Raw genomic sequence first — 18,671 nt, forward strand, 5'->3', positions numbered from 1 at the left:
TGGGGTCCCCGGCTGTGGGCAGTGGTACCCAAGGAGAGGTATGGCTGTAGCAAGGCTTCCCTCCTCCTAGCAGGCTCACTCAGCTCCTTGCCACTTAGGCGTCCACATTACCCCTGGTTTTTACTACTTCAAGGCATTTTTTTCCTCCAATCCTGGTATCCAGAGGTAGAAAGACCCTCCTGTCCTCTGTCCACATCCATCAGGAGAGTTGCATCATCTGTCTGTCCTGAGCCGGGACTGGACTTTGCAACCCTAGTCCCAGCTCTGGCCTGCCTCAGCCTTGCCTTCCCCAGTGCTGTGGATGCCAGATGGGGTGAGAGATCCCCACAAAGCTTCCATATGTGCCTAGCTGCTTGTTTTGGATTTTTTCTGCCCCAGATTCACATGCTGAGGCTTTACCTGCCGGGCACTGCAAATAGGAGCTTCGGGTCAGTAAGAGCCACCCCCTGCATCAATTGCCTATGGCAGGGTCCTACAGTCATGTAATACATCAGGAACACGTTGCCATCACCCCTAATCCCAGTGATTTCCCATGAAGGGCTGGCACGGCAGGAGCTGGAACACGTGCTCAGCCTGCTTTGACTGTTTTATCACCTTGGGAGTCATCAGGAGGAGCTCACCCCTCTGGCCAGTGCTCCCCATCACCTCCACACACCCTGTGGCCCCTTGGCTGCAGGATGCCACGGCAGGGCATGTTCCCACTCCGCTCCTGACCCCAATCTGGGACACAGCAGGGGCTGGAGGAGGGCTGTACCTTTTCCTGGGAACCACAGCCCACCGGCACCCCCAGTTCAACTTATTGAACCTTTGTCTGGCCCGAGATGCCATGATGACACCTCCCCCAGAGTCCTGTACCTGCCGGGGGATTTGTGCCTCCCTGGGGCACGGCAGCCCCCGAGCCCACTCCCCCGCACAGTCGTGACTTGCAGGGAGCCCTGCAACCTCCTCACAGCGTGACTCAGCCCCTCCAGCCCCCACAGGGGTTTTGTTCCCCTTGAAAGCCGGAGTGCCGCCGGGCGATCCCCCCCAGCGATGGCAGAGCCGGCCCTGGGGAAGCAGCTTCACCCTCACTGCCAGGACAGGGACCTGCTGGGGGCTTGGCAGCACTCACGGCACTGGCCCGTGTCCTCCCACCACCCACAGGCACTGCGGAGGCTGGGAGCAGGCTGTGGGAAGGGGGAAGCAGCAGGTACCCAGCTACTGCAGAGGGACCTGCAGCACCTCGCTGCATGGGCCACAAGACCCACCTCCACCTGCGCTGGCCAGGCTGCCATGGCAGGGCAGAGCCGGGGATGCCCAGAGGAGCTACGAGGGGTGGGATGCAGGATGCGGGCTCACTCGAGCTCCTGGGTTATGGTGGCAAACATCTGTCCCTCATGGTTGAAGGAGTCAGTGGCCACCACGCTGAGAGAGGAGATGGCAGCTGGGGGTGGATGCGAGCTGGGGGCTGGGGGAGCGCGGGAAGGAGGGCACAGCTACCCGGGGGGGCTGCTGGCTGATGGCTGCGGCGATGCCATGGGAAAGGAGCTTTGGGGAGGGAAGCAAAGGCTCTTATTGTAGGAGACATCCCAAGAACGTGGCACAGCATAGCCCCAGCGTGCAGCACCTCTGGCTGGGGCAGAGAGAGGGGCAGGACAGTGGGTGCCTCCTGCCCTCCCATGGAGCCTGACCCTGCGCAGCAGAAAACCCTTCTGATGGGAGGAGGAGCCAGCAGAGGATTTTTTCCTCTTTTGACACATGCACTAAACTGTCCAGCTGTCACACAGGCAGTGCGCCCAGATCTTGTGTGGCTGGAGAAGAGGAGACGTAACGGGATAAGCCTGCATGAGGGGAGGTAAAGGATTGCTCAGGCTTCTGCATCTCTGCCCGCCTGTTCCTGCAGGACATTTCAGGTGTCTGTCACTAACAGGGCCACCCCTCCCTTGGAGGATGCCATCAGAGCTCCCTGAGGACCCAGGAAGGGCAGGCAGTGCTGGCCAGGGATGGCATGGCTGGGTGGTGGGGCTGGCTCAGTCCTGCCCTCCTGGCACCCATGGCACCCTTCAGCTTACCGGGGGCTCACCTGCTTACAGGTGGGCTCTCCTGTGCCCTGGGTCGGGATTTTCTTCTGCATGGGCACATGGGACAGTGCAAGGGCAGCTTGGTGCTACCGCAGACCCCGTCCTCGCTTTTGCAGGCACAGGCAGGGCACGAGCTTTCTAGGAAGCAGCATTTGTAGCCAGCAAAGCTCTGGGAGGGTACAGTCTCCTCCCTGGGCACAAACGAAGGAACATCCATGCTGCTCACCTGGAAGCTCCGTTTCAGCCACCAGATTAGGAAATCAGCACGGATTTGTTGAGGCTGAGGAGGTCTGGGTCAAGCCCTCAGCCCCTGGGGGTGCCAGGAGGTGCGACCCCCCCGTTCTCTCCAGCAGTAGGACTGGAGCTCCATGGTGGGTCCCTGTGACAACTGCTAGCACAGTCCCAAACAGTGACAGCAAGAGGGACCATGCTGGGCTTGGAGAGCAGGGATGCCCTCCTGAGAGCCCTAACAACACACGTCCTGCTGTAACAAACTCAACGTACCCGCCAGGCTGCTGTCACACACGCGGCTAGTGGCCCACCTGGCAGCGGCGAGCAGCGAAAGCTAATTGTTTTATCTTTTTTTTTTTTCTTCTTCTTTTTTTTCCCCCAAGTTGGCCTGGTAACAGAGAACAGTTGGGAATAATTTGTCTCTCAAAAAACGAAGCCCGTGTTCCGTTAGTGTTCTTTTTGTTCAGCACTTGTACGTATCCACAGTGCAGAGGCTTGTTCGAAATGTGACCCTAAAGGGGCGAAAGCCTGGCTTGGCACAGGGGGGCACCTGGGGCGCACCCAGTGTAACCCAAGGTGGCTTGGAAAGGACGTGCTCTCTTGCTTTGCTAATTCTCTTGTTCTGCTCTAATTAGTTGCTGTAGCCAAATTGGTAGGTGTGATCGGCTGGCTGCGTTTTGGGAGGCATAGTGGGGATCAAAGGATCCTAATGTGTCTGTTCCGAGCTATCTGGTAGGCTGCGGAACTGGGAGGATTTGTCAAGATGAAGGGAAATTTGCTCCTGATGGGTGGGGGGTCTGGTTGCTCCAGCCGCATCAGTGTTAAAGGAGCCAAAGCCTGGGAACTTGTCCTTTTAAGAGCTCCCTCCTTGCACCCATTTCCCTGGATGTTTTGGAGTGTGCGTGAAGGGTGCAGGCCAGCTTGTCCCCGGGAGGCAATGCCCGAAGAGCCGGGTGATGTTTCACAGGGGCAAGCAAAGCAGGAGCCCCTCCCTCAGATGAAACGTGGTGGGTGCAGGGGGCGAAGGTGCCTCAGGCTGGTGCAGGGGCAGGAGGGGGCTTCTGGACAAGGTGCTGCAGGGAAAATGTCAGACCCTCAGCTAGTTCTGGCCCAGGACACAAACCGCCGGGCAAGGTCAGGCACTTCCTTGCGCCCGTGGGTGAGCAGCGGGGAAGGGAGCCCTGCGGAGCGCTGTGTCAGAAACACGCGGGGGATCCCACGCCAAACCGCTCGGCAGCACGGACCCAGCTGCCAAAAGAGCGCTCCTCTCTCTCTCGGCCACTGTCCAGCCGCCAGCCCTGTCACAGCGGGATGGCAACAGCTCAGTGCTTTACTCATAGCCAAAAGAGACCTTTGCAAGCCTCGAGCCTCATACCCTTCCCCCGCGGCAAAGGCAGAGCCCTGCGGGCCACCTTTCAGCACCTCTGTGAGGGGCCTCTGCCCAAGCTGCCTCCCAGATGTGGGGGGCCGGATCACAAGGAGAAGTTGTTTCAACATGCAAATTCTAACGAACCCACCTAACTCTTTCCAGAAAACAAAGATGCATTTTCTAGAGCCCCTGTCGCCTTGTGTTTTGCACAAAATTAGGACAAACCCCGTCACTTCTCGCAGATGCCAGTGGACCGTCAGGGGTACGGGCTCAGCCAGGTCCCAGGTCCTCGCCGATCCGAATGCAGCTGCTCTGCTTTTATGGGTAATGGAACGATTTAAGTATATTTTTCAGACAGGATGGGACAGAGCCACGGTGCTACCAGCAATGTCTTTGCTGTACAGACCCCTGCGCAGCCCCTTCATCAGAGAAGCTCACTGCACCTCATTAACTTTCTTCCACGATCTTCCACCTTTCCAAGAAGATGATGTTAGTGGTATTTCGCAGGGGGGTAAGAAACTGAGGCAGAACAAGTTCTGACTTGTTCAGAACTGCAGAAGCAATCACAGTGCTACTGGAAATAAAACATGCAAGTTTGCTTCTAGCCCCCGACACTGAGCACGAGGTCCCGGCGCTGAACCAGTTCTGCACAGGGCCAGGGAATGGGACCGTCGGGGAGTAGGAGGTGAGGAGCTGTGCGGGCTGTGTGACAAACATGCCTCAATGAAAGGAGCCGTCAACCCAGGGTGATGCTGCATCTTTTTATTTTATTTTTATTTTGCTTCACTAAGCAAATGCAGAGCGAGTGATAGGAGGGGGGGGGAAAGGTAGCTTGAAAAAACAAAAAAAAAAACCAACCAAAAAAAAATCAAACAGGAGGGAAGAGGCAGCTGCTGGAGTATAAGGGGAAAGTGAGCTGCTACCAAGAAAGAAGTTCATAGATGCCAAGCCCGCACTAATTCTTAATAAAATACAATACTGAAAATAGGATCTGAGAGTCTCCAAAATACAATATCTTAAGGGATCGGCAATAATACAAAATAAGGTTCATTATGTACAAACGAGTTCTGCTCTTGGTCTCTGTACAACGGTGGGAGTGGGAGGCACGGGGACGTGCTCAGTGGAAGTGTTGGGGTGGAGGAGGGCGTGCTTGGACCCGGCAGTGGTTCTTTGAGCTGGGGTGGAGGCGGAGGATGGGGAATGCAGTGGTATCTGGTGACCAGTGGGTCCTGCGTGAACCTCGAGAAGAGCAGCACTACGCTGAAGGCCTTCCTCTTCCTCTTCCTCACCCCGCTGGCCATGCCTGTATGGTTGCAGCTACCTCTGTCCAAATTTGTCCTAAACGGCTTGAGGGCAAAAACAGTTTTCAAAAGGGAGAAGAGAGGGATGTGAGGGCCCTTCCCTCACTTCTCCCAGTCCTTGAGCAGGATCCATCCCAACCTTCCTCTCCAGGGAGCCCTCTCCACTCCCAGCCTGGGGGGAGAGGAGAGGCTGGGGCAGTGCAGAGTGAGTCCAGGGTGCGTGAAGAGGAACAAGCCACAGAGGAACCTGCTGTGAGAGCTGGCGTGGACAGGGACTCGCATGTACAAACACAGGCAGCCTGCCACATCCCAGATCTCCGACGCTCGTGTCTCGCATTGTCCTTCCATCAAATGGCAGCTGAGGGAATGGAGCAAGGAGACACCTGAGCCTTCCAGCAGGGCTTTTGCCGGGGAGGAAGAAGGGTCAGAAATGGGTGTCTGGGTGCTGAAGAGGATGGCATAGATGAGGTCATTTCAGCACCAGGCTTGGCAAGTCTGGCCTGAAGGGTGGTGTGGCAAGAGTTTGCAACCTTTGGTGCCAGCACTTAGAAGGAAAAGGTCTAAAAGACTCTTTGGTGACCCTGGCCAATTCCAACATGCCACCTCTTTCCTGACAAGACAGACCTGTCACCAGAGATGCCAGTATGTCCTCAGTGGCTTTCACAACACTGCTGTACACACGGAGGATGTGAGGGGAACGATGGCTATCCAACAGCCCTCCAACAGGCTGCAGCGCTCTCCTTGGTGGTTCCTAGAAAGACCCCACGTGGCATGAAGCAGAGCTAGGGATGGAGAGCCGGGATGGGGATCAGGTTATGGGAGCGGGTTTCTCTCACCCACTCTCAAAGCGGGAGGCCTCAGATCAAAAAGTGAGAAGGCCACTGACGTGGTTAGCACTGCACTGTAGGGCCCAAGCTGGGAACAGAAAAAGAAATACCACCCCTGCCAAAGCAAGGGTGCCAAGGGTGGGGAGAATTGGGTTGTGGGGAAAAAATTGTTATTTATTTCAGAGCTCTGGTTGCCCAGAAGCTTCTGGCTAATTTTTACGGTGGTTTATCTGTCTGGGATCTGTCTCCCCCACTCCGTTTGCGTGCAGATCTTTGCAGATAGTTGGTGTGGAAGTTATGTAGGTATGTCCATCAAGAGAAAACTAGAACAAGGAAGAACTAGGTTTTCTCTCAATGGAAGCAGAAGTATACTAACAGATGGAGGGAAAGGAATGAATGAGCTCAAACTCTCCAGAGCCATCTCTCCAGCACCAGTATTACCCACTCCTAAGCCCCCCAGGCAGGACAGCAAAACCAGCACTTTCTTTCCCTCCTTCAGGTGCATCTGATGTAGCCAAGGGGTACACACCTGGGGACAGCCCCCTTGATCTGGAGGCTTTGGGGAGTGAGCTGAGAAGTTTGGGGGCTTCCCCTGATCTCCCTCCACTCCAAGGTGAGCCCACATCCATAGGGTAGTGCTCATTTAAGCAGGAGGTAAGGCCAGGAGAAGAGGGTGTCTCAGGGCTTCGCCAGACATTTATTGCTGGTTCTGGCAGTCCTGCAACTCCCCTCAGAGAGATCTGTACTAACGGGGGGGCATGGGGAAGGGGAGAAGCTGAACCCAAGGCCAGATTAGGAGTGTCTGAATGCAGCGTCCTCTCCCGACAAGTCCCCTCAGTTGCTTGGTGAGGAGGGGAATCCTGCAATCAGACAGATGAGGCCTTGAGGTCCAGCAGCTGCTACAAGTATTCAGCTGTCTCACTGGAGCTTGTCTCCCTGAGAAAAAGAAAAGACAAGGCATCAGTCAAGGTTCACTGCAGCCTCCTATGCAAATTCACCTCTGTGAGCCCAGCTGGTTTGCTCTGACAGGGATGGAGCCCTTCCCCAGGGCACTGAATGACCAGCAAGCCTGGGACCCACTGAATCACCAGTCCTCCTCAGCTCTGTGCCAGTGGGACATTAATCTATGGAGTCCTGAACTTCTGCTCTAGAAAAATAAACTTGGTCTTATGCTCCCTGCCAGCATGGGCCTCCTCCAGCCGCTGCTCTTTAGCTAACTGTGCATCCCGGGCAGCTCAGCTGTCCTCAGCTTGCAGCAGAGGGGACAGGGCTGTTGCTCACTCCCAGACACCACGCTGTGCTTTGGGGCTCGGAGGGTGGCCCCCAGCTGCTTACCTCTCATGGAACTGCTCTTTGAGGTGGGCGAGAGTTGGGTCAGTTTGGTTCTGGTCAGGACCCTCCAGCTGGGATTTGCTCAGATATTTGGCCGTCCCATGTGTCCTGGCCAGGTGAGGCCTTCCCTCCTCAGACTGCCCTTTTTTGGGCTCCCACCCCTCAGGATGGTCCATGGTTAGAAAGGAGCTATAGCTCTCTTCTAAAGAGCCAGCACCTTCATCATAGAAAAGGAGGCTCCGTGACTGAACTGGAAAAAAGGAGAGCATTGGTTAACAATGAGGACAAGGTCTCTTGCAGCGGATGTGGGTCAGGGTGGTGGTTTCAGCACGTGCTCCCCCAGCTATGGCCTTGTCCATGTGTCCATGCGCAGGATGCCTGCTGTGCAGGATACCCATCTCCCCCCAGCTTCAGGAGGTAAACGCCTCCCTGGACACACAGCCTCTTCAGAAGACAATCAATCAGCCCTGGAACTTTTGCCTCATATTCCTTCCTTTGACACTCGCCATGTTTTGGGACAATGGTTAGCAGAGAACAACAAGCCCAAACAAGGTGCTGTTATCAGACTGACAGGCCAGGACTCTCCTCACCAGAGCCCCAGCATACGGGGTAGGCACCAAGGGGAGGACGCTACCCTGAACCAAGGGCATCAAGACAAGAACTGGAAATGGGTTAAGAGGGCGAAATGCAGGAACCACGTTAGACTCACTCTTACTAGTTGTGTAAATGTCTGGTGCTGGTGTTGCTTTCACTGTCTGTGATGATGAAGAAAACTCAGGGAGACAGGGCATCAGGGATCCCAGGATCAGAACGAAGCAGAGTGCCAGCACCTAGAGAGATCAGCACAGAGTTAGTGCCACTAGCCATGAGGAAATGCTCCCCCTGCAGCACACAAGCATGAGGCTGTGTGAGAATGTGTGGTCATTGCTGCGGTCCCCCAGGATGGGAAAGGGCTCACTCTGCTAATCTCTGCTGCAAATCTAAGAAGGGAAGTCAGAAGCTTCCTAGTGTTCCTTTATTTGAAGTACTTCTGGTTCAATGGTGAGACCTTGCTCAGCCAGTTGGTGAGAGACGGGGGAAGGCATAGCTGGGGAACAAGCTGAGAAAAAGGGAGACTCAATAGAAGGGATGAACTCTGCCTCGACCAAAGGGAACCTGACCGTTGGCTCAGCAGGAGCTGTAGTGTGCTGTAAGAAAACAAGCTCACTGGGACAAATCTGTGAGGCACCACAGCACATAGCAAGGTGAAGCTACTGTCCATGCAAGGACAGAAATGACAGCAGAACTGCAGCTGCCTAATACCTGATAGCAAGGATAGAAAGTGCAAGGAAAGGGTTAAATTTATGCTCGACATGCACTATTCAGGACCATGTGTCTGTGCCTTCTGCTGTCAGGCAGACCAGTCAGAGCTACTGGGCAGTGATAAAAGGAAACTGGCAGATGAAAGCTCCCTGGAAATCCCCCTTTGGTAGGTCTGCACCTGTCTGTAAATTCTGCCCTGACAGTAAACCTGCAGTGAGATGCCAGTGCTGATTGTAAGGGACTCTGTGGCGTTTAAGGAACTACCAGTACAGAGCGAGAGGGGCACATGGGAAAAGATACAGAGCGAAATACTTATTATCTGAATACCCATGTGCTGTGGGTGGTTTGTAACAAGCTGCTGCCAGCTCAGTGCTCAGACTGAGCAACACCGAAGAGGCAACGCATCTGTTGGTGATTTCTACTACCTATGCATAAACTAGTTAAGTTTGACCTGTGGGGACAGCCAGCAGTTTCTTGAGTGCTTTTCAGAATAGCCACCTATTTTGGAATAGTCATGCCTAAGAAACACACAGAAGCTGGTACACCAAAGTAATTTTGACCACCAGTCGATTCCAGGAGATGTGGAATATCAAATAAATAGCACAGGGATTCTACACTATGTAAAAAGGGCTTTTAATTGTCCAGACTCTCCATGGCTGTTTTTAAAGTAAGGAAATTAAGTGTGGACAGCATAGATACTAAGCACATCATATCAGGCACACAAGGTACTTAGAACCCTTATCCCACAAAAACAGGGGAAAAAGTAAATTCTGAATAGATGTTTCTTGCAATTCACAGAATCATAGAATCAGTGAGGTTGGAAAAGACCTTTAAGGTCATTGAGTCCGATCGTTAACCCAGGACTACCAAGTCCACCATTAAACCGTGTCCCTACGTGCCATGTCTACGTCTTTTAAATACTTCCAGGGATGGTGATTCAACCATGTCCCTGGGCAGCCTGTTCTAGTGCCTGACCACCCCTTCCATGAAGAAATTGTTCCTAAACCCCAATCTAAACCTCCCCTGTCCTGTCGCTTGCTCCCTGGGAGCAGAGACCGACCCCCCTGCCCACAGCCCCTGCCAGGCAGCTGCAGGGAGCGACCAGCCCCCCCAGCCCCCTCCTCTCCAGGCTGAGCCCCCCCAGCCCCCGCCCGGCTCTGGACACGCTCCAGCCCCTCAGTGTCCCTCTGGCCGTGAGGGGCCCAGAGCTGAGCCCAGGGCTCGAGGGGCGGCCTCACCCGTGCCGAGCGCAGGGGGACGGGCACTGCCCCGGCCCCGCTGGCCACGCCGTGTGGGACACCAGCCAGGGCGCTGCTGGCCTCCTGGGCCACCCGGGCACGCTGCCAGCTCACATTCACCCAGCTGTCAACCACCCCCCAGGTCCTTTCCCCCCAGGCAGCTTTCCAGCCGCTCTGCCCCAAGCCTGTAGCACTGTGTGGGGTTGCTGTGACCCAAGTGCAGGACCCCGCACCGAGCCCTGTTGAACCTCATACAATTGGCCTCAACCCATCGATCAAATTATCACAGCCAAACACACAACTTCTAGAAAGGGGAGCCAGCCCTGTGAAGCCTGTTATTCTCTTCTAAAACAAAACAGGCTTTATGGGCTGCAAAAGACCTGTATACTTAACGTCTTGCTTTACATGGCTTCCAGCTGGGGCTTTGCAAACCAGTGTTGTTTGTACTCTGTTTCAGGTTAACTCTGGTTGATGCTCTGATTCGGTTCCACTTCAAACTCTCTAACACTCCATAACAATAACTCTTGGTTTGACTCCAAGTACCATTCATCTCATAGCTTTTTACTATCTCACCATTTTGACCTCTTCAAAAGTGAGGGGGACTAATCTAGAGGAGACTACTGCAAAACCATTTGGAAAGGTGGAGGCAAAATTAATCAAAAAAAGACATCCTGAGCACATAGTTATCACATGCTGCACCGTTGGACTGGGAGGAAGTAGCAGATGGAGTGGCAGAGAGCCGTTATGGCTCTGGCAAGATCCAACGTTTTTAAGCTTGGCTTGGATGATGGACTGTATCAAATCTGCAGATGGGAGGGACTACGAGCAGACTGGCTTTTGGTCAGGATTCAGATTCAGAATGATGTTGACCATGGGGAGAAGTGGTCCAAGAGAACAGTGGGCAGATCCATGTAGACAAATGCCGAGACCTGCAAGGCAGCAGGTCTGGTTAACAGAGGAAACATGTTAGTAACTACGTGGCCAGGCAGCTGTACTAGAGGAGGATCTGAGAGTTAAAATGGAGCACAAGGTGGGCACAAGCCAGTGGTGTCACTTTGCAAATGGCAAATCTCAGCCCAGGCAGTGTTGAACGGGCTTTTTGGCTGGCTCTGTACTGGCTTTCTGGTGGAACCCTGTGTCCAGATTTGGGTCCTGTACTTCCAAAAAGATGTGGGGCAACTGGAGAAAGTCTGTAAGAGAGCTCTGGCAACAAGCAGTGATTCAGTAATTCAGCCTACAAGGGAAGACTGAAGAAATAGTGGTGATCTAGCAACCAGACTGAAGCGAGTTGCTCAAAAAACAATAGCTTTCAAATATGTAAAATGTAGCTGCACAAGTAAAATGTAGCTGCGCAAAGGGAGGGTAAACTGATCTTCCTTACAGTGGGCAGAAGAAGCTGTAATAGGCTTAGGCTGTTGCAAGCAAGATTGAGATGAGATAGCCAGAAAGCTTTATCTGGGAAAGATAACAAAGCACTGGAATGGTTTGCCTGAGGAGGCTGAAGACTGCTCACCATTGGAGGCCTTTAGGAACTGGCTGGACAAATATACAGCAGGAATGGCACAGGGCTAAATAAAAAGGGTACTCTGCTCCACTCCCATGCTGCAAGGCATGATGATTCCACATATCTGTCATGATAAGGATTGATAAGGAGTGCTGTATTTGAAAATGGAAACTCGGAGGCCTATGAGAGGAACTGGCCAAAGATAGAAAAGCAAATTACAAATTCTTGAAATGCTTCAAAGCTAGGAAGCCTGAGAGAGTTGGTGTGTGGGCTGGGATGCTGTGGAACTGAAGGGAGCAGCAAGCAGAGATAAGACATTGTTGGGAAGCTAAATTAGATATTTTATCAGCCTACAGCACAGGCGTTGTCTGTAAGGCCCCTCTTCTGGACTGGCTCGTTCCAGGTAGTAGTGAAGAAGAATTGCTGGAGCCAGGGGTGCTCTGATGAGCTGCTCCATTAAGGAGCAATGAGTCACTGGGACCAGCTGGGTCACACCCGAAAATGTGGAAAGAACTCCGGAGCGAAGGCGCAGAGCAGCCCGCAGAAAGGACAGTTGGTCAGTAAAATCTGGTCTGACATGGGGGCAGCAAAGAGCAGCAAAATCTGAGCAGCTTTCGAAAGGAGGAAGTGCTGGAAATTACAAGCGGGGGCTCTGGAACCGAGGAAATTCATTGAACAGAGAGCAAAAAACAACCCCTCAGGACACTGAGGGTGCTGAGAAAGTGTGGCAAGCACCTCACCATCTGTTTTGTATTTCATGGCTGTTAACAGTATGGAAGTGATAACTAGATATAGATAACTAACTTTGACAAACTTGTCACAAGCCGTTGCTACGACAATCCTGCAAAGACATCACAGGGTTGAAGGTTATATTTTTATTGTGGATCAGAAACTTCCCCCCGGCAAAAAATGAGATGACGAATAAGCAACTGACTCTATTTACGGCCATACTGGCGTGCCCCCAAACTCCACAGTGAAGCCAATATTGCTTAACCATGATCCTCTACTATGAGAAATGAGAGGCAACCATGGATTACCAAAACCAACAGACAACTCCAGATAATTTTGGTTAGTCAAAATGGCAAATTAAGAGAATTTCAGCTGGATTTAACAAAGCCTGATATGCAGGCATAGCAAGAACAGATGTCATTTCTTGCTGATAAACACAAGGTAATGCCCACTGGGAGGAATACTGAAATGTTCATCTGCCCTGCTGACTTAAACACTAAGCAATACCAACTCAGCAAAAGAAAACTACCCAGTATGATGGAAGCTCATTGAAGATTTTTGCTGAATGGCCGATAGCTAATGAAAAGCAAAGCGTTGTTCTGCTCAAAGAACAAGACAGTGAAAACGCAGGAATTGTTCTAATGGTGTTGCATAAACAACTGACAATACTGATGTATATATGACACAGGGCCCTGTTCTGGTGACTCTAACAGAAAAGGAGAGAGCAGACATAACGGAAAACAGAGCCAGGCAGTGAGGAAGAGGGCAGAGACAGGCAATCGACAGAGCTGTCTGGGGAAGCATGGCCAATAAAGAAGATGGAAATGAAGCTTATACCATTAGGCAGGTCCCGGTCTGCGTGGAAGCCATTTTGTAAGGTCTGGAGACTTTCCCAGCTACCAGAGCCTGCAGCTTCTGTAACTGCTGGAGCAGAGTCCTGGGATAGGAAACAACCCAAATCAAAACTTGATAAGGAGGTAGCAGCCAGTAAATGATGCAATGATACCACTACTCCCTTCGTATTTTACCCTGATTTTCTCTTCTTGTGAAAACAAGTATCTCCCCCCTGCTATATCTTGCCCAAGTTCTCCAACTGAACAGCCTTGGGAAGCAAGAAGCAAAAAAGGGTGAGTTTGAGATACAGTGTGCAGGTACTGCAGGAGCAACGCCCCAAGGTGCTGTTACTTTGAGGTAACACCCTCCGTCTCCTCACCAGTAGATCCACCACAACCTTCACTGCAACTCCCCACCAATATGAATGTCCCATCCATTTAGGACTCCTGGGTGCCTCAAAGCCCAGCCAGTCAACTCCCAGAGCAATGGAGAGGCAGGCTACCATGAAAACCAAGCTCTGGGGTGGAGGATTAATGTTGTAGTCATGTCAGATCTTGAACACAGGCCTGCCTGCTCCCACTTCACTCAGAGACACAAGCTCTGCAGCATGACCTGTGCCCTGAACCATATGGCAGAGAGAGAAATAAAAACCAGTTATGATCCCCTCCAGCTTCTTCAGTCTTGGCAAGCTCTGCAGAGGTATGTGGGCAAAGCCAAATCTTGAGTTCCACAATTCATTCTCTGGCTGCCCCAGCTGGAACATGTGCTAAGGTCTCTCTGCCCTGTTTAACTGAATGCGGGCATCGGCACACATAAACACAAAACAGTGGTGGGTGTGTTACTAAGATCCACCAAACCCTTCACTGGGCTGGTGAAGAAATCTGGGATGAGGGAGACTACAGAGCACACCATTCCCAAGAGCTGCAAATTACTGAAATGCATACTATGCGTATTTCCCCCTGGGAGCACTGACTGTTTTACACAAATATGTTTGAGCTTTTATAAAATGCCAGGTCCTGGAGCCAGGAGATTGCAGGAGAATCCCAGCTTTGTCTCTTTCCAAATCCTCTTGTGCTCCTTGTACATGTGGAGAGAAGCACAGAGCGTCCCACTGGCAGTGCTCAAAAAACAACCCCAATTAGAAAGAACACAATGTGTTTTTTGAAAAAAAAAAAAAAAAAGTGTATCCTGGTTTTTAGGACAATCTCCTGATTTTGCAGGGTGGGGCTCATGCTTTTTCAGCAGCAGGGCTGCCCACGCTCCCAGAGAGGCCAGGCGTCAGGCTGTACCCTGTGGATGAGAGCAGCTGGGCAGATGGGAGGCTCTGGCCACTGGCACACCTCAGCTGGACCATGCCCGACAGCCCCTGGCCCTGGCACCGGTGGCTGGCCTGGAAGCCGGGGCTACGGCACTGGTGTCATGAATGGGAGGAAGGAGTGAGGCAGAGCCTCAAGGAGTGCTCCATGAGCTGTAGTGGCAGCAGAGGGGTGGGCGAGAGGGGACCGGCTGTGGTTTTCCCCTTTAATTCAAGCTGGGGGTGACAGAAATGGGGCAATTGAAATAAGCGTGTGCGTCCCCAGCCCTGCAGCTGACCCTGCCCTTGCTCACACCTGCTGCACTCAGCAAGAGGGAGCAGAGCTGGGCCCTCCTCCAGCTCCTGCTGCCCACCCCTGCAGTGGGGATGGGAATCTTCATTATTTGCTTCCAAGGAAGCAAATTTCCCTAGTGATCAGTTAGCCAGCTCTGTATATTAGAAGCACAAGTGCTCACCAGATTCTTAGGTAAGGGAGCCAGTGGCCTGTTCTGAGGCTGTGGGAGCAGCTTGCCCCTTTCAGGTGAGCAGCAGCAGCAGCAGATGGGAGGTAGATTTTCCAGGCTTGCTTTGCAAGGGAAAGAGGCAAGGCAAGGGCCAGGGTACCACATAGGCAGGGGTTTGGCCTGGATTTGGTGGGAGCTGGGATCTCCACCTTTATTAGAGGAATGGGCTTTCCCTGTATTCAACAAGTCTGTTCAGCTCTTTCTCGAGAGAAACCTGAAAGAGCCACATTATGTCCAGGGCCTTGTATTCCTCCAAAGAGCCCAAGACCAGAAACAGTGGGTCTGAGAGGCTGGTGGAAGGGCCTCTCTCAATGCAGCTACCCTGGAGGCAGCCAGAGGCCTGGAGTGCAATGGGGAGAGCAGCATGAGCCCAAACAGCTGCAGGGAGAAGGAGGAAGAGATATGAGAAATGCGCCTTCCCTCCCCTCCCCTTGCTGCAGCACAGCCTGGCCATCCCAACACAAACATTCCAGGCTCACTAACCAAACCCAGCTGCCTTGCTGCTGCCACGGGCTGAAAACCAGCGCCTCGACGAGCAGCACCCATCCCACCAGGAGCTGGAGGAGCCTGCCTTTCTCTTCTTATCCCTCTGCCCCAGCACACCCCAGCTTCCCTACCTGTCCATGCCACCCACAGAGGGTCAGGTCTAGCCCCTCTTACCTGTTTGCATTTTCTAAGGTCTCCACTTTTTTCCAGAGTTCATTGTTTTCTGTCGTGTATGTCTCAACCCTGCGGGAATAAAACCCATGGCCAGTTAGTTATAAAGGCCAGACAGATAAGGAAAATGTAGTCCTTGCCTCTCTCGGGGTGTGGAAGTTCAGTGGCCTCATCCATCACCTGCGAATATGGTCCTGGAGCCAGATGTTCCTGGTCTGTCCGGTGGCAGTCAGCCCCAACGGACCAGGAGTGAGATCGCAGGTGGGCTACGTGTTCCTGTTCCCAGTTCAGGGCTGGGAAAGCCAGTAGCAGTCAAGTCAGGACAGATCCGAGGTTTTGCAGGCATTTCCATCACTTCCAAACCCCGTTTAAGGAGCATGGAAAAGGAAGAGGGGAACAAATTCAAACCTCTCCCACCCCGCCTGGGAACCTGCCCTGGCTGCGCCTTGGGGGTGAGAGCCGGGCCCCGGTGTGCGGACGCGGGGCAGCTCCGGCTGCGGGCGCTGGGGGGCAGCAGAGAGCCCGCAGCCTCCGCCCGCTGCCTCGGAGCGTGGCCGGGCCGCGGCGGGCCGGGGGCCGGGGCACGGCTCCAGGGCGCAGGGAGGCAGGCCAGGGCCGCGGCCTGAGCCTGCTGCCGGCTTCCAGCACAGCCTCCGAATCAGGCGTTCCGTGTAAAAACTGGGCTTGCAGCGAAGGTGTCAAACTGAATGGTGAAGGGCCCAAGCACAGGTTCTGACAAACCAGCTCTTACAGAAAGCCAAGTTGACCAAAGACTTTGTTCCATTAAAAAAATTCACTGAATGCTGCTTTTGGTTCACATTTAAACCTGGCATTGTTTGAAAGCCATCTGTCACAGCAATGCACTAGCGTAACAAACCACTGAGTACATACAGGCACCACAGCCACGTCTGGGGATGAGGCCCCAGCACAAAGCCCTGGCCCTGCCACTTCAGCAAGGCCAGCCAACTCCCCAGCCCCAGCCTGACGGAGCTGGGTGTCAGTGTGGGACGCTAGCTGGAAGTAACGTGTTCCGCACACTCACGTGCACACCGAGGTGCTGCTTATGGAAGGACATGAGAACTTGACAGCGCCTTGAGTCATCTGGTTTTATTCAGTATTTCTGCATGCTTAGAGAAGATAAACAAATAGCATCAGGGAGAAGAGTTAATTAAAGTTGGGGTTGCGGGCTGGTTTTTTTCCATTTTGCTGATCTCAGGTGGTGTTAATAACAGGAAAGATGATGACATTTAAACAGAAATGTGAATTTGCACCTGGATCCTGGAATTCTTCTTTGCCTGCGAATGCCTATAAGGGGCTGCTAGTACAGAGGGGATCACAGGATCAGGCCCTCAGGGGTTATTTTCTACCCTGTCAGTGTCATGTGATGATACCTTAGGCTTATACCTACCATATGTGCAGGACCTCAGGGTTGCAAGGAGAAAAGCAAAGCTCACGCAGGGAATAGTAGGAGGGAGGGAGTGTGGGTAACAACTGTAGTGGCAAGGTTTTTTCTTGCTCTCAAATGTGGGTGTGTCCACCCTCACCGGGAAAGAGAGAGGGAAAAACCGTGGTCAGTGCCCTCAGAGGGCCTGCTGGTTATAGGACAGACAAAACAGAAGCAACTTCTAGTGGGGAAACATGACTTTTACCCAAAATCCCACCTTGTTGGCAGCCAAAATGGCCTGTGTTCTGCAGGGGATGAGCCAAACCAAGCAGCTGGAAGCACAAGGTTTCTAAAGCAATCTTTACCCTGCAAGAGGATTTCTAGGAGGGAGGGGAGTAGGGGCAGGATCCCAAACCAAACTTATGTGCAGCCAGCCTTGCAAGGAACTGTATTCTTTGAGCAATTCAGAGACAAAAGCACTAGAAAGCGGGGCTGTGCATGGACAGGACTCCTTTTCCAAAGGTAAGACTGAAAAGAACTTACTTTTTCTCTAGACACTCCACATATTCTTTCTTCTTCCTGCGACTCTCCTGAGCAGAGATCTGAGGGGGCAGCCATCAGAAAGGAGTCAGTATCATAAGCCTCTAGACATTTCTTTGTGGTTCCCTCATCTTGTCTGTCCCCTGCACACACAGCACCCTAAAGGCAAATGGGGAAGTTGCCTTCCATTCAGTCTGCCATTCCTACCAGTCTCCAGACCAAAACCGGGAGGGATGGATGCTGTAGGTATGCAGTTTTCTTTGGCCTGTAGGCCACAACCATTTATTGCAGTATGCCTGACCCCCTTGCTGCTGAGAGCATCTTTAGCGTTGCTTTGAATTCCTCTGACTCACACGGGTACGTGCTGTGGCCATCTGGGCAGATTCTGCCCCAGACCACTTCTGAGTCATTGGGTGACTAATTCAGGGTCTCATCACTTCTCCCATGGGATGCTTTCTAATCACAGTTGAAAGTCTCACAGCCTCTGCCTGGCTAACGAGCTCTGTGGATCACCCATCCTGCACCATGCAATGGCTCTTGCTTCCCTGCCCCCACAGCAAGGGCTGACCAAGCTGGTTTGTCTGACCCTAGCTTCTGGGCCCCATCCCAGGCCATGCGCTCCCAGGAGCTGGGCTGGAAGCCACACTTCCCAGATATAGCTGCATGCACAGCATGCATGCAGAGATGCACCATGGCACCATTTCTGGTGCCATGTAAAGCTCGTGCCAGTGTACCAAAGGTGGGACACCACCTTTTCTGAGCTGCACTGCAGCTGAGGAGGTGAGGGTAACTATAGCACCGGTCAGCTGAGGACATTCTGGAATCATGGAAACTGCATGGTTACATTTTTTTTGCAGTCACCTTGTTCTTGATTTTCCTCCTGACCCTCTTCAGTGCTTTCTCCTCTGCTTTGGTGAGGGGCAGCTTGGTAGGAATGGGGTAGCCCTCAGCGATCAAGGTGCGTTTCTCCTCTTCAGTCAGGAGCAGCGGGCCAGAGGTCCCTTGTAACTTCTGAAACACAAAGAGAACACCTGTCAGTGTCAGCAAGGAGTTCTATCCCAGTGATCCTCCTTAAAGCCTCGCAGAGCAGCTAGGGGCTCAGTACAAATCGGTGCAGGGCAGTGCTCTTTCCTGTTCTCAACCTGATCCTGGGGGGCACAGCTCAGCAGCTGCCTTCCTCCTTTACTTGGAGGGCATCTGCTTCTCCACGGAGAGGCTGGCCACACGTTTACACTGCAGGACCCTGCCAAAGAACTTCTGGGCGATGGTTAAAACACAGTCTGGGTATGGGAATTCTCAATTATTCCTTTCTCTTCCATTAACCTCCTCAGAAAGTCCTGCAGTGCACAGGCCACTTCCCAAAGTACGAGGTGACAGACAGCACTTGCTAAAGCAAGGAAGCTGCTGGTAGGCATTGTGCAAGACTCACTGTGCCTCTCCTCACTCCTGTGAGCATCCTCACATCCCTGTGCTAAGACATCACATTGACTGGCCAGAGCATTTCAGCTTGGAGGCCTTAACAAGGGCAAGATCCCCTACATGAGC

General features: G+C 52.8%; 1 protein-coding gene across 2 annotated transcripts in view; it reads right to left on the minus strand.

The window, feature by feature from the left end:
• Positions 1-4,407: 4,407 nt before the first annotated feature.
• CREB3L1 (cAMP responsive element binding protein 3 like 1) overlaps positions 4,408-18,671 on the minus strand; it is a 47,192-nt gene continuing 32,928 nt past the window's right edge. For both annotated transcript variants that reach the window (XM_040602330.1, XM_040602329.1), the window contains exons 6-12: positions 17,988-18,137; positions 17,130-17,188; positions 15,206-15,274; positions 12,731-12,830; positions 7,830-7,950; positions 7,124-7,370; positions 4,408-6,724 (exon numbers count right to left, since the gene is read on the minus strand). In XM_040602330.1, the coding sequence (XP_040458264.1) occupies positions 6,688-6,724; positions 7,124-7,370; positions 7,830-7,950; positions 12,731-12,830; positions 15,206-15,274; positions 17,130-17,188; positions 17,988-18,137 (783 nt within the window). In that variant the 3' untranslated portion in view covers positions 4,408-6,687. The remainder of the gene's footprint in view (positions 6,725-7,123; positions 7,371-7,829; positions 7,951-12,730; positions 12,831-15,205; positions 15,275-17,129; positions 17,189-17,987; positions 18,138-18,671) is intronic.

Source organism: Falco naumanni, chromosome 7 (genome assembly GCF_017639655.2).
Source record: "Falco naumanni isolate bFalNau1 chromosome 7, bFalNau1.pat, whole genome shotgun sequence".
NCBI lineage: Eukaryota > Metazoa > Chordata > Aves > Falconiformes > Falconidae > Falco > Falco naumanni.